Source organism: Berghia stephanieae, chromosome 1, assembly GCF_034508935.2.
Source record: "Berghia stephanieae isolate SIO BIC M18660-M18661 chromosome 1, UCSD_Bste_1.3, whole genome shotgun sequence".
NCBI classification, from domain to species: Eukaryota; Metazoa; Mollusca; class Gastropoda; order Nudibranchia; family Aeolidiidae; genus Berghia; species Berghia stephanieae.
The window spans coordinates 84606152-84622045 of NC_088360.1; the positions used below are offsets into that span (position 1 = coordinate 84606152).

The following is a 15894-nucleotide window of genomic DNA, read 5'->3' on the forward strand; positions in this document are numbered from 1 at the left end:
TAATAATAATAATAATAATCATCATCATCATCATCATCATCATCATCATCAGCAGCAGCAGCAGCAGCAGCAGCAGCAGCAGCAGAACAGCAGCAGAATCGGCATCCATTTTGTAACAAAACTTACATTGTAATTTACATGTCTTCTTCGTAAACAACACTTCTTAGGGTGAATCTTTGAAGTTACAGAGTTGCAATAGTACATCAATTCTTCCATTTACATATTTAGTGTGCTGCTTGGTCGTACCAGAGTTCCTGAATACCCAGAACTTGCGCCTCGAACTACATTCTACCTCAAGACTTCTTCGTCATTGAAGGTGGGTTAAATATCTTTTTGTAATGGATAGATCCTTTACATACTTTGAGCTTGATTTTTTTTTGTATTGGGCAATATCCACTAAACGTGCTCAAAGCGCTTTACAAAGGCTCCCTAGCCAACAGCAACACTAAACACTAAACGTTGGAAGAGACATGACGTCTATAAGACGATATTTCAATTTTTTTCCTGACAGAGACAACGATGTTAACGGCCAGGTACTCGTTTTAAACGTGAGTACGGTGAGAGAATGTGAATAAAGAGCATTTTCCAAGGACTCAACTATACGCCGCTCAGAGCGGGACTCGAACCCAAGACCTCCCGATCCGAAGGCGAGTGTTATATCATTAGACCACATAGCCACACTTACCTGCGTTAGTTCTTTTAGCTTTGTGGGTAACATAAGAAGATCCACTACAGAGATATGCTCACCCCCTTATTGTTTCCCGAAGATCATCTGCTATCCTTAGCTCACAGTCTACTGCGTACTACCAGGCAGTTGCCGAGAGATTTGCATTTCGCTAGTGCTCCTGTGATGATCTCTCTCAAACAGAGACCGGGATCCATTTCCTTTAATAAGACTACAGAAGTTCTGGCGAATATTTATTAACACCTTTCTCAAGAGTCTATCAAAGCTTCTTTCTTCTAGACGGATATTAGAATTGAAGACATCATTCATCATCATTGCCTTTTTCACCCTGGGTCAGGGTATAGGCCACAGACAAACAGTTTCCATCCTTCTCTATCCTGAGCCAACTTTTTTATCTCATTCCAGGTCTTACCACTTCTCTGTATATCAGATTCTTTAATTCTTCTCCATGTTCCTCGTGGCCTTCCCCTTGATCTTCTGCCCTGAGGTTCCAGTCCAATACTTTCTTTGTTATAGTTGAGTCATTCTTTCTAAGCGTGTGTCCAATCCACCTCCATCGTCTTCTTCCTATATCCTCTCCCACTGGTTTCTGCTGTGTTCTTTTCCATACTTCTTCATTTTTTATTCTATCCATCCATTTTATTCTGAGTAGCTTACGCATGCACCTGTTTACGAAAATCTGTACCCTCCTTATACATGCCTGTGATGCGTTCCAAGTTTCACATCCATACAGTAGGACAGACTTCACGTTTGAGTTGAAAAGTCTTAGCTTTAGTTGAAGGGAGATATCTTTAGTTCTCCAAACTCTGTTCAAAGATGTGAATGCAGCCTGTGCCTTTCCTATTCGTGCTTTCACCTCTGCTTCCGTGCCTCCATCCTTGTCAATTATACTTCCGAGATAGCAGAAAGTGTCTATATCTTCGAGTTCCTGATCTTTTACTTTGATCTGCTCCCTTTGACGCGTACCTATCCTCAAGACCTTTGACTTTGCAGGGTGAATTCTTAGACCAATTGATTCCGAGAGGCTGTTTATAATTGTGGTTTTTGCTTGCATCTGGTCCTGGGTGTGGGACAGAAGAGCCAGATCATCTGCAAAATCCAGATCATTCAACTGTGTCCAGGGGGTCCACTGTATCCCATTTCTTCTCCCTTTGGAGGTTTCCTTCATTAGCCAATCAATGGCAAGGATGAACAGGAATGGTGAGAGCAAGCATCCCTGCTTGACACCAGTCTTAATTTCAAAGCTGTCAGTAAGCTGATCTTCATGTACAACCCTGCAACTTGATCCTTCATACATTTCCTTAATGAGGTTTACTATCTTTTCAGGGAGTCCATAATGTGCCAGAATTTTCCACAATGTTGCTCTGTCAATACTGTCGAAAGCCTTCTCGTAATCCAGAAAGTTGACAATAAGAGGAGAGTTCCATTCTATAGACAGTTCTACTATGACTCGCAGAGAGGCAATCTGGTCGGTGGTTGAACGGTTTTTCCGAAAACCTGCCTGTTCGTCCCGCAGTTTAGCATCTGTTGCATTCTTAATTCTCTCTAAAATAATACGGTTGAAAACCTTTCCTGGGATAGAAAGAAGAGTGATGCCTCGATAATTATTACAATTACTGAGGTCCCCTTTCTTTGGAAGCTTGATAAGATGTCCTTCCTTCCAATCCTTTGGGAATATCCCGTCATTCCAGATTCTCTCAAATAGTGGGTGCAGGGCCTCAGCATTTCTTTTCGCATCAACTTTTAGAGCCTCCGGTGGAATCTGGTCTGGTCCAGCAGCTTTCCCCCTTTTCATCTTGTTAATGGCACCCACAATCTCTGCTATCGATGGTGGATCACAGCTAATTGGTAGCTCATTCCTTGCAGGCAAAATTTCTGGCTGGTTGTCTGGTGGTGGTCTGTTCAGAAGGCAGTTGAAATGTTCCCTCCATCGTTCAGATTGAGCCTCTTTTCCAAAAATAGTTTTCCCATCTTTGTCTTTGACTGGTACCTCTGGTTTCCCATATTTTCCAGCAAGTGTCTTGGTAGTTTGATAAAGGATCCTCATGTGTCCTCCAGTCGCTGCTGCTTCTGCTTTCTCTGCAAGTCTGTTCATGAATGCTTCCTTGTCTTTCTTCACAGATCTTTTGACTTCCTTAGCTATGGCTCGATACTGCTCTTGTGCATCCAGTCTTGAAGCCCTTGTTCGGCTTGCATTCACTTGTTCCTTCCTTGTTCTCCTCTTTTCAATAAGGTCCAAGGTGTTTGGACTTATCCATTCTTTATGTTCCGATTTCTTTACCCCCAATACCTCGTGGCAAGTTGTTATGTAGACTTCCTTGATCTTTGCCCAATGTGACTCTACATCTATGTCCTCCTCGAGCTCAGTAAGAGGTTGGAATCTATTACTCAATTGTAGTTTGAATTCCTCATTCTTTTCCCCATCAAGTGCATTCACCTCGAATTTTCTTCTTGTATGTGATCTGGCCCCGTGTTTTCTGAGTCGGAGCTTAAGCTTTGCCAATAGCAGGTGGTGGTCTGATCCAACATCTGCCCCTCTCCGTACTGTCACATCTTCCAATGAACGTCTGAATCTACGAGAGATACAAAAATGATCAATCTGATTCTCTGTCACACCATCTGGTGAGACCCAAGTTGCTTTGTGGATCCTCTTATGGGGGAACACTGATCCTCCAATCACCAAACTGTTGAATGCACAGAAATTTGCAAATCTCTCTCCATTATCATTCATTTCTCCCATGCCATGACGTCCCATGATACCTTCATAGCCTACGTTATCCTGTCCCACTTTTGCATTAGCATCTCCCATCAATATGTTGATGTCTTTCCTTGGCAACTTGTCAATGACTTGTTGTAGCAGACCATAAAATGTATCTTTGTTCTCATCTGTTGCATCATTTGTTGGGGCATAGATCTGTACAATGTTCATGCTGATCTTCTTACTCCGTGTTGTAAAAGACGCCATGATGATCCTTTCTCCGCATTGTTCCCATCCTCTCAGTGACTTCTGGGCAAACTTGCTTAGAATTATTCCTACTCCCTGTGTATGAATCCCGTCCCCTCTCCCTGAATATAAAATCTTCTCCCCAGACTTGAGGTGTTTCTGTCCGGATTGTATCCAGTGGGTTTCGCTTACTCCAAGTATATGCAGCCTGTATCTTCTCATCTCAGTCAAACTTGAGAGCTTTTTCCTGCTTCATACATGGTGCGAACGTTCCACGACGCAATTCGAAGCTGCTTGTTTGGCGAAGACGTCATCGGGTCAGCAGAGTCCTTTCGGCTTTGTCTGTTGTCCTTCATAAATTCTGTAATTCCAGAAACTCTTCGGTCGCCCAAGCTAAAAAAAGGATTTAGTTTGTCTGTCTGTGTTTCTGTAACGGTTTGAGTTTAACGGAAATGGGTGTTAACCCTTTGCCAACCCCCAACCTGGAGGACCAGGTGACTCAAAGATGGGGGAATCACACACCATTAGTTGCCTTTTACGACACGCTGGCTTGGCGTTGGGCTATTCTTGACCCTCTCAGTTGAGGGACCCCGGACACCACACGGGGAAATTGAAGACATAAATAGACGAAAACTAGCTGTTCGTAGGCTTGCTCTTTATTTTTCCTCTTCATGATTCTGCTTTATAACATAACGACAAGTCGGGTTTTTTTTGTTTACAATATTTATACTAAAGCGTCTTACGATCAGAATATAATTGAATATATCGATTTCACTTGTTTGTTTTTTTGCCAAAGATATACCCGTCTGACTGAAATGATAAATTGATGTATAAGATATGTACAGTACAATTTCAGTCTAAGAGGTTCAGGAATCCATAAATTAAATGAATATTACCATTCTAATTTCTGGGTGGTGATCCTGACCTCCCATAGTGGCAGGGAGGTACATGCTGTGTCTTCTATCCCCCCATACCCGTTTCCCAATTGTTTCCTGTCATTGTCTTGGAATGAGATTACTTAGTTTTGTCCTGATCCTTGCCGGAGCTCCTTGGCTGGGGGGGGGGGGGGGGGGGGGGGGGGGGGAAACAGTCGAATGTATAGTTATAGTTTTGGGAGATGATATTTTTTTTCCTTGTAAATCATCTCTCTGTTATGCATTGTATTATGTTGAGTTTACATATTATATTAAATGATTGGTAAACATTTGAGTGTATTCCTCTTAGATGGGACCTGTGCTTGTGTCTGGATGAGACTTTTAGGTGATCTCAAACTAAGTGCATTGGTGGTCTGCTCTTGGAATCTACATCTGATCCCTATTTGTTCCCAGTTCCCCTATGTCTTACTTTTTCTTGGGTGCTTTTATTGTAGTTCTATAACTTTTTACTATCCCATTTTCTTCTTTTTTACTGGCGCTGATATAACCTAAATGTGTTGCAAGCGCCGTAAAACCCTTAAAAACAAAACAAAACAACCATTCTAATTTTATCGATTAAAAAAAGAAAGCATAAAATCTCTATTGCGTTTTAGTTTAATATATTCAAATTATCAATGCATTTATACATTCAAATCACTTATAAAACGGCCAAGACGAGTTATTCAAATCAGAATCATAATTATCATTAGATACAAATATATTTGCATGGATATAGAATACGCAATAATTGACATGTACTTAAATGCAGATCTGATAATCCAAATTGGTATGGAGTTATCGCTGTAATGGAAATGTCAAATTAAGAGATGAAGGAGCAGGCACCGGTGTAAGATAAAGATCTGAACAAGTGTGTAGGAAAGGTGCCATACAAAGCAAGAAAGAAAAATACAAGAAAAAAAAAAACATCCCCAAAAATCAATCTACCTCGACTGGGGATCGAACCTCAGACCATCTGATTACCGGTCAGATGTGCTACCATGTCACCACCTTAATTTCTTAATTTGATATTTTCAAAAAAATAAAATGGAGTCACTCAAATGTCTTCGTCCCCGTCCTCTATTGTTCAATGTATGTGTTGTTTGATACAAGCGAGTGTTCAATGTATGTGTTGTTTGATACAAGCGAGTGTTCAATGTATGTGTTGTTTGATACAAGCGAGTGTTCACCGCGGAAAACGCGTACCCTTGTGAAGAATATAGGTTTTAAAATTGTCCGAACTGTCAGCAACCTCTGTGGTGTAATGGTATCATGTCTGACCGTAATCAAAAGGTCTGAGGTTCGACCCCAAGTCGAGGTAGACTGATTTTTTGGGATTTCTTTTTCTTGTATTTTTCATTCTTGCTTTGTCTGGCACCTTTCATACACACTTGTTTAGATCTTTATCTGTAATGGAAATGCTCTCTAACCAACACAAACTATTACAACAATGTTAAATCAAGCCCGTAATTGCGTTCGGTTATCAGACCCGCCGATGTGTGCCCGTAGGGTATAATAAAACGTCTTTGATAAAATGTATGTGTGCATCTCAGTTATAACAAAAACCCATTGCTTTAAAGATATGTCTTCACATTTCTTATTAAAATTTAGAAGGTTTATCATGTAATTTGTATTTTATTTTGTCAATAGGGACGCCATATCATTAAAGCCGGGAAAGCCAAAGAGGTGATTGCGGCTTTCACTGTCATTGATGGTAGTCGACAGAAAGTTTTGGAGGATTATAAGGAAGGTATGTTGAGTGATTATGCTTGGCCTGAAATAGGCAGATGAGCAATCTTTCTAATAGTCCTTCAGAGCCATTAGACAATGGAACCGGAGTTTTATTCTCGTATATGCAGATTAAAACGGACAAAAGAAATTGCTTGCTACCCTTGTGGTAGGACGCTAGTCTATTGAACTTTCCGCCAATATGAACAGACCCAACTACCCGATCACTGCTGACCTGTTTGAACAATGAATAAATAACGCATTTGAAGCGATTTGACCATGATAAAGGGCTATGCAAGTGTAGTTGTCGTCATCATCATATCATCATCAACATCACCGTCATCGTCATAATCATCATTATTGGTTTCGGTGCCATGCCTTTGTTTACAACGTACTTAGTCTTAACATCCTGTCAACCTCGAAGAATAACGTTATCAAAATCCACGTTTTATTCATCATATCTTTTTTTCACATCTTTTCTTTCTAGCTGTAAAGGCTTTTCAAGACAACACTCTCCTGCCTTCACACTTCAAAGAATGGGACCGAATCTGGGAGAAAGGGCGAATTGATGTGGAAGGAAACTTAACTCTCTCGAGGATCAACTACGCCTCCATGTATTATTTGTACAGTTCTCTTCCTTTCCAAGGGGATAGAAAGGAATGGCCGTTTATTGGCTTGTCTCCAGGTGGTCTTGCTCATGGAGACAAGGACAGGGTGAGACTATAGGCGATAGACGAGATTAGATTCCCTTTATCCATTCATACGGGACATTTATACTTTAGGACCTGCCTCTTTAGAAAATACTGGTTTAACAAATTGCCGTACCTACCCTGGAAAAAAACAAAACATATTATAAATATTTTGGCAAGAAAACTCGTCCTTCAAATATCGATCGATTAAAATGACCCACATCTTGTCAACAAACTTTCATAAACCTGGGACCCGTGAATCCCCAGAATTGAGAGTTTTTGACAAAACGAAGGTCGAAATCCCAGATTTTAGAGTGTTTTACAAGTATTTTTAATTGATCGGCATTAATTTGAATGATGAATTTTCTTGCCAAAATATTTTTAAAGTGTGTTTTGTTTCTTTCAGTGTACGGTACCCCTGCCGTAATGTAGAAGCCTTGTAAAATGAGCAATAAGGACTAAATTTCTTGCTGAAGGAAAAAAAAAGAAGCAAAACGAGCCTCCTTTTTCGGCGCCAACATCCATTCAATTCTTTTTACTAAAAAAAAACTTTAACGACAAGACTCGATAATTTGGACCACATTACAAATTGATCGTCTCAAAACGCTAATCAGTCCGGTCGGTTTATATGATAAATATTGAATTTATCGCAGAAAATATTATGTGAATTGTGCTAAGAACTATTTTGTTACTTTAACCAGTTAACTGCCGTACTATGGAAACACTCTTATTTTTAAAAAAATGATCAAAAGCGTTGTCCTTCATATATCGATCGTTTAAATGACCCTCATCTGGACCTCACGAGGTCCCTGGTTTGAGAGTTGTTGCCAAGATGAGGGTCATTTAAATCGATCGATATTTGAAGGACAAGTTTTCTGGCTAAATTTTAAAATACGATTTTTTTTCCGGATACGGCGGTTAACTGGTTAGTAATTGAAAGCGTAATTCTAACCAATCGTTAATTACAAAAAAAGAAGAAAGAAATGATAACAGCAACAATAACAAGAGAGAGAGAGAGAGAGAGAGAGAGAGAGAGAGAGAGAGAGAGAGAGAGTGGCAGAGAAAGATAGATTGGGAGAGGAAGAAGAGAGATATAGGCAGATATGCCCGCTCAGAGCGGGTCTCGAACCCTGGACCTTCCGATCCGACAACGAGACTCAGGCCACTTGGCTACATTTAGCTGCCGTTTTTCTTCACTGTGTATTATTCAAAACATCAAAAATCCATCAATATGTAATGTGAAATCTAATGAATAAATCAGAACGTGTCCAACTTCAATGACAGGACTATATGGGCCATGTGTTCTGGGACCAAGACCTGTGGATGTCCGCGGGCTTATCGGTTCTCCACAAGGACATTGCCAAGTTGTTGGTTAAAACGAGGACAAGGACCTTAGAGGCTGCCAGGCTGTTGGCGGAGAGGACGGGATTCAAGGGGGCTAGGTACCCATGGGAATCAGCTCTCACTGGTATGTGAAATGGTGATGATGTTGATGATGGTGATGGTGATGATGATGATGGCGATGATGATGAGGAGGATGATGATACTAATAATAATAATAATAATAATAATAATAATAATAATAATAATAATAATAATAATAATAATAATAATACTGAAACCTTATATAGCGCTCTAACTCCGAGACACCACATGAAACATACTAATTCAGACACACACACACACACACACATACACACACCCAAATGCACATAACACAACACAAACCAGACGCCTATCTTGCTTCTCATATCATCTACTAAAATCTAAACAGATATTATGTTTTAAACAAACGTTTAAAAATAAACAAAGATTCTTCATCACGAATGCTCTGTGGTAAGCCGTTCCAAACAGAGGGTTCGAAATGAGAAAAGGATCTCATTCCAGCATTTTTGCGTATTCGAGGGACGACTAGTTTGGTGGAATCGTAAGGGGCGGGGTTTTCAATTAGTTCCGAAAGGTAGGAAGGGTCAGTATCTTCTATTATTATTATTATTATTATTATTATTATTATTATTATTATTATTATTATTATTATTATTATTATTATTATTATTATTATTATTATTGTTATTGTTATTGTTATTGTTATTATTATTATTATTATTATTATTATATTATATTATGATTATTATTAATTAATTAATTCATTCATTTAATCTTAAATGATTTCTACCTATATTCACTGAAAGCATTATCAGAAGCTAAAACGAATTAATAAATTTGATAGCATTGCTAGCTTGCTCTCATTGTTGTTGCAGGACTAGAGGTTTGTCCAGGCGATATCTGGAGTGACATGGAGATCCACATCACGGGTGACGTCATCTTGATGATGAGACAATACTGGTACCTTACCAAAGACAGGGAAATGTTTCTGGATGGACGTGCTTACCAAGTGGTTACTGGAGCAGCGGAATTTTTCGCTTCGCGTGTCAGTTATGATGCAAAAATGGATTCCTACAGGATTTTAGGTAGGTATTGACTTTGATAAGTTGCCTTTCTCTATTTGCAACATATCTTAAAGTCACTCAATGATTCTCATTTTGTCACTCATAGGCATAGGCATAGTAGTCATTCAGAGCCATTAGGCCCATGTACCAGGATCTCAAACCTGGGACTTCAGATTATACCGGTTTAATAGTTTTTAACAAGATGAGGGTCATTTTAATCGGCCATATTTGAAGGACATGTTTGATTATTATTTTTTTTTTGAGGGAACGTTTTTAAAGAGATCTTTTCAGGTCATGATAGTGAAATACATTATTTCACTTCGATTAATGTTTTAGCTACGACTGTCATTATGTTTTAACTTCCTCCAGGTGTGATGCCCCCTGATGAATACCATTATCCCGTGGACGACTCTGTCTACACCAACGCCATTGCCCAACTGACGTTACGATTCGCTAACGATATGTCTCGATCACTGGGAAAGGTATTCATTTTTTCCTTTTAGAATTAGTACTGGAGCACCCTCAATATTTGTTGGGAAATGAAGGCTATTACAAAAATATATTCATCTATTTTAATCATTATACTACTGTACTGTTGAAATTAACATAGATCGAGCGGAATCTTTTTTAGCCATCAAAGATCAAAATCGGTCCTGTAATGAAGTCTGTAAGTGTGCGCAAATTAATCTGGCAACAGGGCGGCCAGATGACGATTCCCAACAATAGATTTGGACCGATCATTATGCCCTGGCAGATTTGATAATCATTTGAGTCAACCGGTGATAGATGATCCCTTAATTAAAAATGGTTTTTCAAATTTCGTGTATATAATATGTAAAAAAAATAGTTAATTTTTTTAAAGATTCGCCAGTAATTCTGTTTACATTGGCAAATACTTAACATGGGCTGTGGAACCATTTTGAACCCCCACCCCTATTTTTTAAAGGAGAAGTTTGTTTCTGGAATACATTTAGTTTCTTATAGTTTTTGAAACAGCTGTCCACTTTTTAGAACTTTGGAAAATTGACGATAAATATCATTGATTAAATTCTGAAACAAAATTGTGTCAAATATTTTGGTTATCTGGAGACACAAACTTTTCGTTTTGTGTTCTCGTTCCCTGTCAGATATATTCAATTTGTTTTTAATCATGAGTAAAAACCTTTGGAATAAATCTTGCTCCCTTTTTTTCCAAAACACAGTAAATTTTGAGAACTTTAGATCAAATAACAACCTATTGTTCTTGATTAAAATCTAAGACAAAATTGTATCAATTATTTAGGTTATCTGAAGACCCTGAACCTTATTTCAGTGTTCGTAATAATGTTAAGAGCTTAACAACTTTTTTTTAAATGACATGCTCTTTAAATGCGTGTGACCATTGAAAGTCGATTTCTTGAATCTAGTTCCGAGATTGATCTATACCGTGACGTATAAATTTCCTGGTACTGTAACAAATTAATAATGAACAGTAATAAACTAACAATGACTTGATAATAAATCAATATTGTTATAAAAATGAATAATAGGCAGCTATAAGCTATAAACTAAAAAGTAATTTACTAAATGAATATAAAAAGCTTCAAAAGAAAACTAAATATGTATATGAACATGGAACATTTCGGGTTCAAAATCCTTCTTCAGCTTCCAACTTTTTATTTACTGTTGGCTGTTTAATTGTTTTTATTGTTTTCCGGGGAATGGTTTTTATCCCGAAACTTTCCGTGTTTAGTATTTCGTTCTCTTCTAAAGCTGTTGTATTAATTTTCGTTTTTATGTTTCATAAAGAACATGCTACAACATAAATAACCCTCTTGCCGAAAACTAATTATAGATACATTTATCTATCATTCGCAATTCAGCCAGAAAACGATACATGGGCAAAGATAGCGGACAAACTGTTAATTCTCTACGACCAAGACCTTGATTACAATCCCGAGTACCACGGCTACAAAGTCAGAGAACCCACAAAACAGGCAGACGTAACTCTTTTATCATATCCCCTCATGGTTCGGCTGAATGACTCAACCAGGAAGAACAATCTCAACTTTTATGAAGAGGTATGTCGCATGATTTAACACCCTCCCCTCAGCCACGGGCAAACTATCTCTTCTTAGCCAAGTGCATACTATCTATATATAGTGTGCGCTTAGCTGAGAAGCTCACAACATTGCCATCTGGAAGTATAAAGGACCAACACACAAAGCTCTGTGTAACCATTAACGTTTTCAGTCTAGATAATACAGTTTAGTGAGAATTACTCATAAACGCGGATGACAAAAAACAATAACAAAGACCTGAGCGACTTCAACTTCATTCTATATATATAACGATTTGACATCGGGTTTACATTGACCTCACGTTGAAAATCTTTCGATTAGTTCCACAATTAATGATGGATTTATGCGACACGCGAAACCTGTCACATACTCGCCAACTTTCCAATATCTAGCCATCTTAACGTTAATCGAACCGATTGTTATAGTCACGATCAAAAGAAAAATTGTAATCATGAAACGTATCTCAGCCAGATGAAACAATAAACATTATTAGTTATTAATATTGTATTGTTTATGGATTTCAAGGGTTTTTGGCAATTTATGAATATTGCAACTTCATCAATCTAGAGTTTTTATATACCTATGAATATATAATGTTATGTACTTGGGGTCCCAATGGCTCAGTTGGTAGAGCACTGCCGTCACAGGCAAAGGGACACATACCGATCCTGGGTGAAGTCGAGCTATTTTTCTGACCTCTCGTCGACCAAGCAGTGAGGGGTAGTTTGATCTGGGGTCCTATCAAAAGAGTAGCAAGCAGTTGTTATTGTTTGTTACACGCTATAGAAACTGGGATAAACTCGGGTTCCTTTGGCCTAATTGCTATGAAGAACTACTACTTTCTCCTTACACATACTTACAAGAAAAAAAGAAAAAGTGAGGTTAAGGGTAATTTTAGAGAAAGGAAAAAAAAAGAAAAAAAGAAAATTCAAGAGCGATCTATCGATGAATCGCTAGAGATACTCTAAAGGTTTTTCCAAGATACAAGCAAAGAATGTCCGTCAACGAGGACCCATGGTACAATAACAATCAAAAGCATGTACTCTCTTTCCAGGACGAGGCGAGAAGCGAATGGGGCCCCCCCCCCCCCCCCCCACCCCAATGTTACTAATCTTGTACAAACTGTTGTAAACAACTCGGTATTTTGAAAGAAAAATTAATCGTGGTGTGGTGCCCGGGTGGGTCTTTGACCTCCCGTGATAGGCAGGAGGTCACTTGCTGTCTTCTATCCCAATATCTGTTTTCTGAGTTGCTTCCTGTCTTTGTTCTGGAATGGAATTACTTGGCTTTGTCCGGGTCTTGTACGGAGTCCTTGGATGAGAGGGAAAAAGTCAAAGGCATAGTGTTAGTTTTGAGAGGCGATATTTATTTTGCCTTGTAAATCGTCTTTCTGTTATGCATTGTTATTTTTTTCTAATGGGTTGTAAGCATTTGAGTATGTTCCTCTCGATGGGATCCTGTGCTTCTGTCTGGATGAAACTTTTAGGTCATCACAAACTAAGTAAACGTATAGTTTGCTCTTGGAATCTGCACTTGTTCCCTATTTAAACCAATCCCTTTTGTCTGACTCTTTCTCGTGTACTTTCTATTGAAAATCTGGAATTGTTTTGACTATCCCATTATCTTCCTCTATACTGGGAGCTGAAATGACCTCAAAGTGTCGCAAGCGTCGTAAAATCCTCGAAAACAAACAAAACATAAACGTGCTACGGAAAAATAACATAAAATAATAGAGATATAGAAGAACTCAGAAACTCCTGCGGCTGGTCGAATTTCTACCCTCCAACATCATTATCAGTTTCTTTTAAAATCAAACAATATCAGGTAAATAATTTTTGTAACTCGGTGGCTCAGCGATATGGTGTCTAGTCTTTTCACAAAAATCAAGCCATGTTAAGCGTGATCAGTGGCTGGATGGTTCACAACAATCGTGGAATGTTCTGGTCCCGACGTTGTGTCCTTGGTTAAGGCACTTAACATAGATTACACACTTGACTCAAGGTGTGAATAAGTACCTGTCTATAGGCAGTGACGGATACTATGAGTGTCAGTAGAAAAGAACGCCTAATAGGTGACTGGTACTGTATTAAATGAAAATATGGTTTATGACCTGCTGGAGGAATAAATGGAACATTTTTAAAAAACGCATTAAGCTGTTAGTCCATGGAATGTGCCATCTATTATTATGTTCATATTCATAAACATTTCTAATTTTTAAAAATATTTTCACGCATGTGATCTAAAAGTTAATTATACTTATTTCTGGCAATCGGGCTTTTCTTTCACAGAGTACACCAATTGGACCAGCCCCTGCAATGACATGGAGCATATTTCTTATTGACTGGTTAGATCTTGGAAGTGAGGACAAGGCTGCTGACCTCTTCTCAAGGTCCATCTTAAATGCCCAGGAACCATTTTTTGTAAGTCCGTTTTCAAGGCTACTCTTTACTAGCTCGCATTTATTTTGTTTAACACTTGGAAGAACTAATAATATGATAATAAAGGACTGATATATCAGTTTGTAATGGCGATGTGGCCTAGTATGGGAAGGTCAAGGGTTCGAGACGCGCTATGAGCGGCACATAGTTGAGTCCTTGGAAAAGGCTCTTTACTCACGTTCTTTCACCGTACTCAGGTGTAAAATGAGTACCTGGCCGTTAACAGCGTTGTCTCTGTCGGTACAAATTGGGATATCGTCTAACAGACGTCATGTCTTGTTATACATATTAAGTGTTGCTGTGGGCTGTAGACACCTTGTAAATCGCTTTGAGCACGGTTAGTGGATATTGCCACGTATAACCGCTCTAATTAAGAAAAACAAAACAACAAACGAAAAACAACATATATTCGTCATTTTCGGCATATACCATTGACTAACGATAATTGTTGAAAGACTTCTCCGGAAAAAAATATTTTGAAAAGAGTCAATATTGAATTTTGAAACTCTTTGATTTTTAATGCATTGGGGTTTTTTTTCTTCAACGTTGTAATTTTTGGCCAATCTGTAATATCTTGTCAATATATTGCATTTTTAGTGAATTTATTATTTTCACTCGGGACCAAAAGTATAGAGAATAAAGTAGGTTGGTGAAGATAAAATATAACGATAAAATTATGTACTTTTGGTTGCTTGGCGTGTTTTTGCTGTGATTTTAGAACATCAATAACTATACTAGAATACACAATTAATGTATTCCTTAAAATTTATTTGAACAAGCTCTTTGATCACATTTAATCTAGATATACACAAAAGGCTCACATTTTTGTTTCCTTTCCCTGTCTCTATCGAAACGATTTAAGTGGTCTCAGATTAAGCATTCGGTAGATTGCTTTGGGAAGCTACGCTTATAATATTATGTTCTCCAATCTAACTAACCCCCTATAATAGTTTTGTCTAAAATATTCTATCCTTCAGATATGGACTGAAAATTCCGATGGGAAAGGGGCGACAAATTTTCTGACTGGCATGGGCGGACACTTACAATCTCTGCTATTTGGATACGGTGGTTGTCGAATTCACGAGGGGTACATTCAATTTAATCCAAAGATTATTCCGTCCACGACATCAGCAACTTTCCACGGAATCGATTACATGGGCTGTTCTTTCGATCTGCAGTACTCCCAGAACGATATTCGTCTGACAATGACGGCCAAAGACCAGAGCGTAAAAGGTCTTGAATTCCAATATTCACAACAAAAGGATTGGCATAAACTTGTATTGAATGAAGTTTCTAGATTTGAAAGACAATCTATAAAAATTAGACAGGTGAAATAGAAAGCCAATGTTGTATCCGGTTCATTATCTTATAATCAACTGTAATTTAATCGTTATGTAACCAATGAGTGTACAAAACTTATTGTCGATTTGGTATAGTCATGATTTGGAAAAAAAAACCGTGTCAAATAATTATAAAAATAGGGTTTTTTGATTCGAGAAAACATGTTAGTGTGCTGATTTGGCAAAATCCTTCGGATGCCGCACAAGCTAGTTTTGAGATACGAGCGAATAAAGGTGAAAAATCGTTATCTGCATGACGTTCGTTGTTTTTTTCTTCACTTCATTGATTTTATTATATGCCCAACTCTATTTTCACGAAAGGCTATTACAATTTGAAGCTTATCGATAATTTAATCTAATTTTTTGTGAGCTCTATCTCGAAGAGAAATACCTTCAAAATGGATCTAAAAATCTGTCTCTGTGGTAGAGGATTTCAACTCACTGCTGAAAACCAAAACATTTACCAATCCCCAATATATTACATATCGCTCTTTTTGTCATTGTTTTATCTTTAGATTGCAAGTCAGTGCGCATGAATATAAGCTACCAATGAGTCAGTATAACTACAGATTGCTACAAACAAAACTATTAACACGATAAGCCAACATTACATATACTGACCCGTATGAAACAATGTGTCATCAATAAA

The 15894-nt window shown here is 38.2% G+C and overlaps 1 protein-coding gene across 3 annotated transcripts in view; it reads left to right on the forward strand.

The window, feature by feature from the left end:
- LOC144959581 (protein-glucosylgalactosylhydroxylysine glucosidase-like) overlaps window positions 1-15493 on the forward strand; it is a 38579-nt gene extending 23086 nt beyond the window's left edge. For all 3 annotated transcript variants that reach the window (XM_078892215.1, XM_078892204.1, XM_078892211.1), the window contains exons 6-14: window positions 229-316; window positions 6191-6290; window positions 6756-6982; window positions 8242-8425; window positions 9219-9428; window positions 9777-9889; window positions 11270-11467; window positions 13756-13887; window positions 14883-15493. In XM_078892215.1, coding sequence (XP_078748341.1) covers window positions 229-316; window positions 6191-6290; window positions 6756-6982; window positions 8242-8425; window positions 9219-9428; window positions 9777-9889; window positions 11270-11467; window positions 13756-13887; window positions 14883-15242 — 1612 coding nt within the window. In that variant the 3' untranslated portion in view covers window positions 15243-15493. The remainder of the gene's footprint in view (window positions 1-228; window positions 317-6190; window positions 6291-6755; window positions 6983-8241; window positions 8426-9218; window positions 9429-9776; window positions 9890-11269; window positions 11468-13755; window positions 13888-14882) is intronic.
- The last annotated feature ends 401 nt before the right edge of the window (window positions 15494-15894 follow it).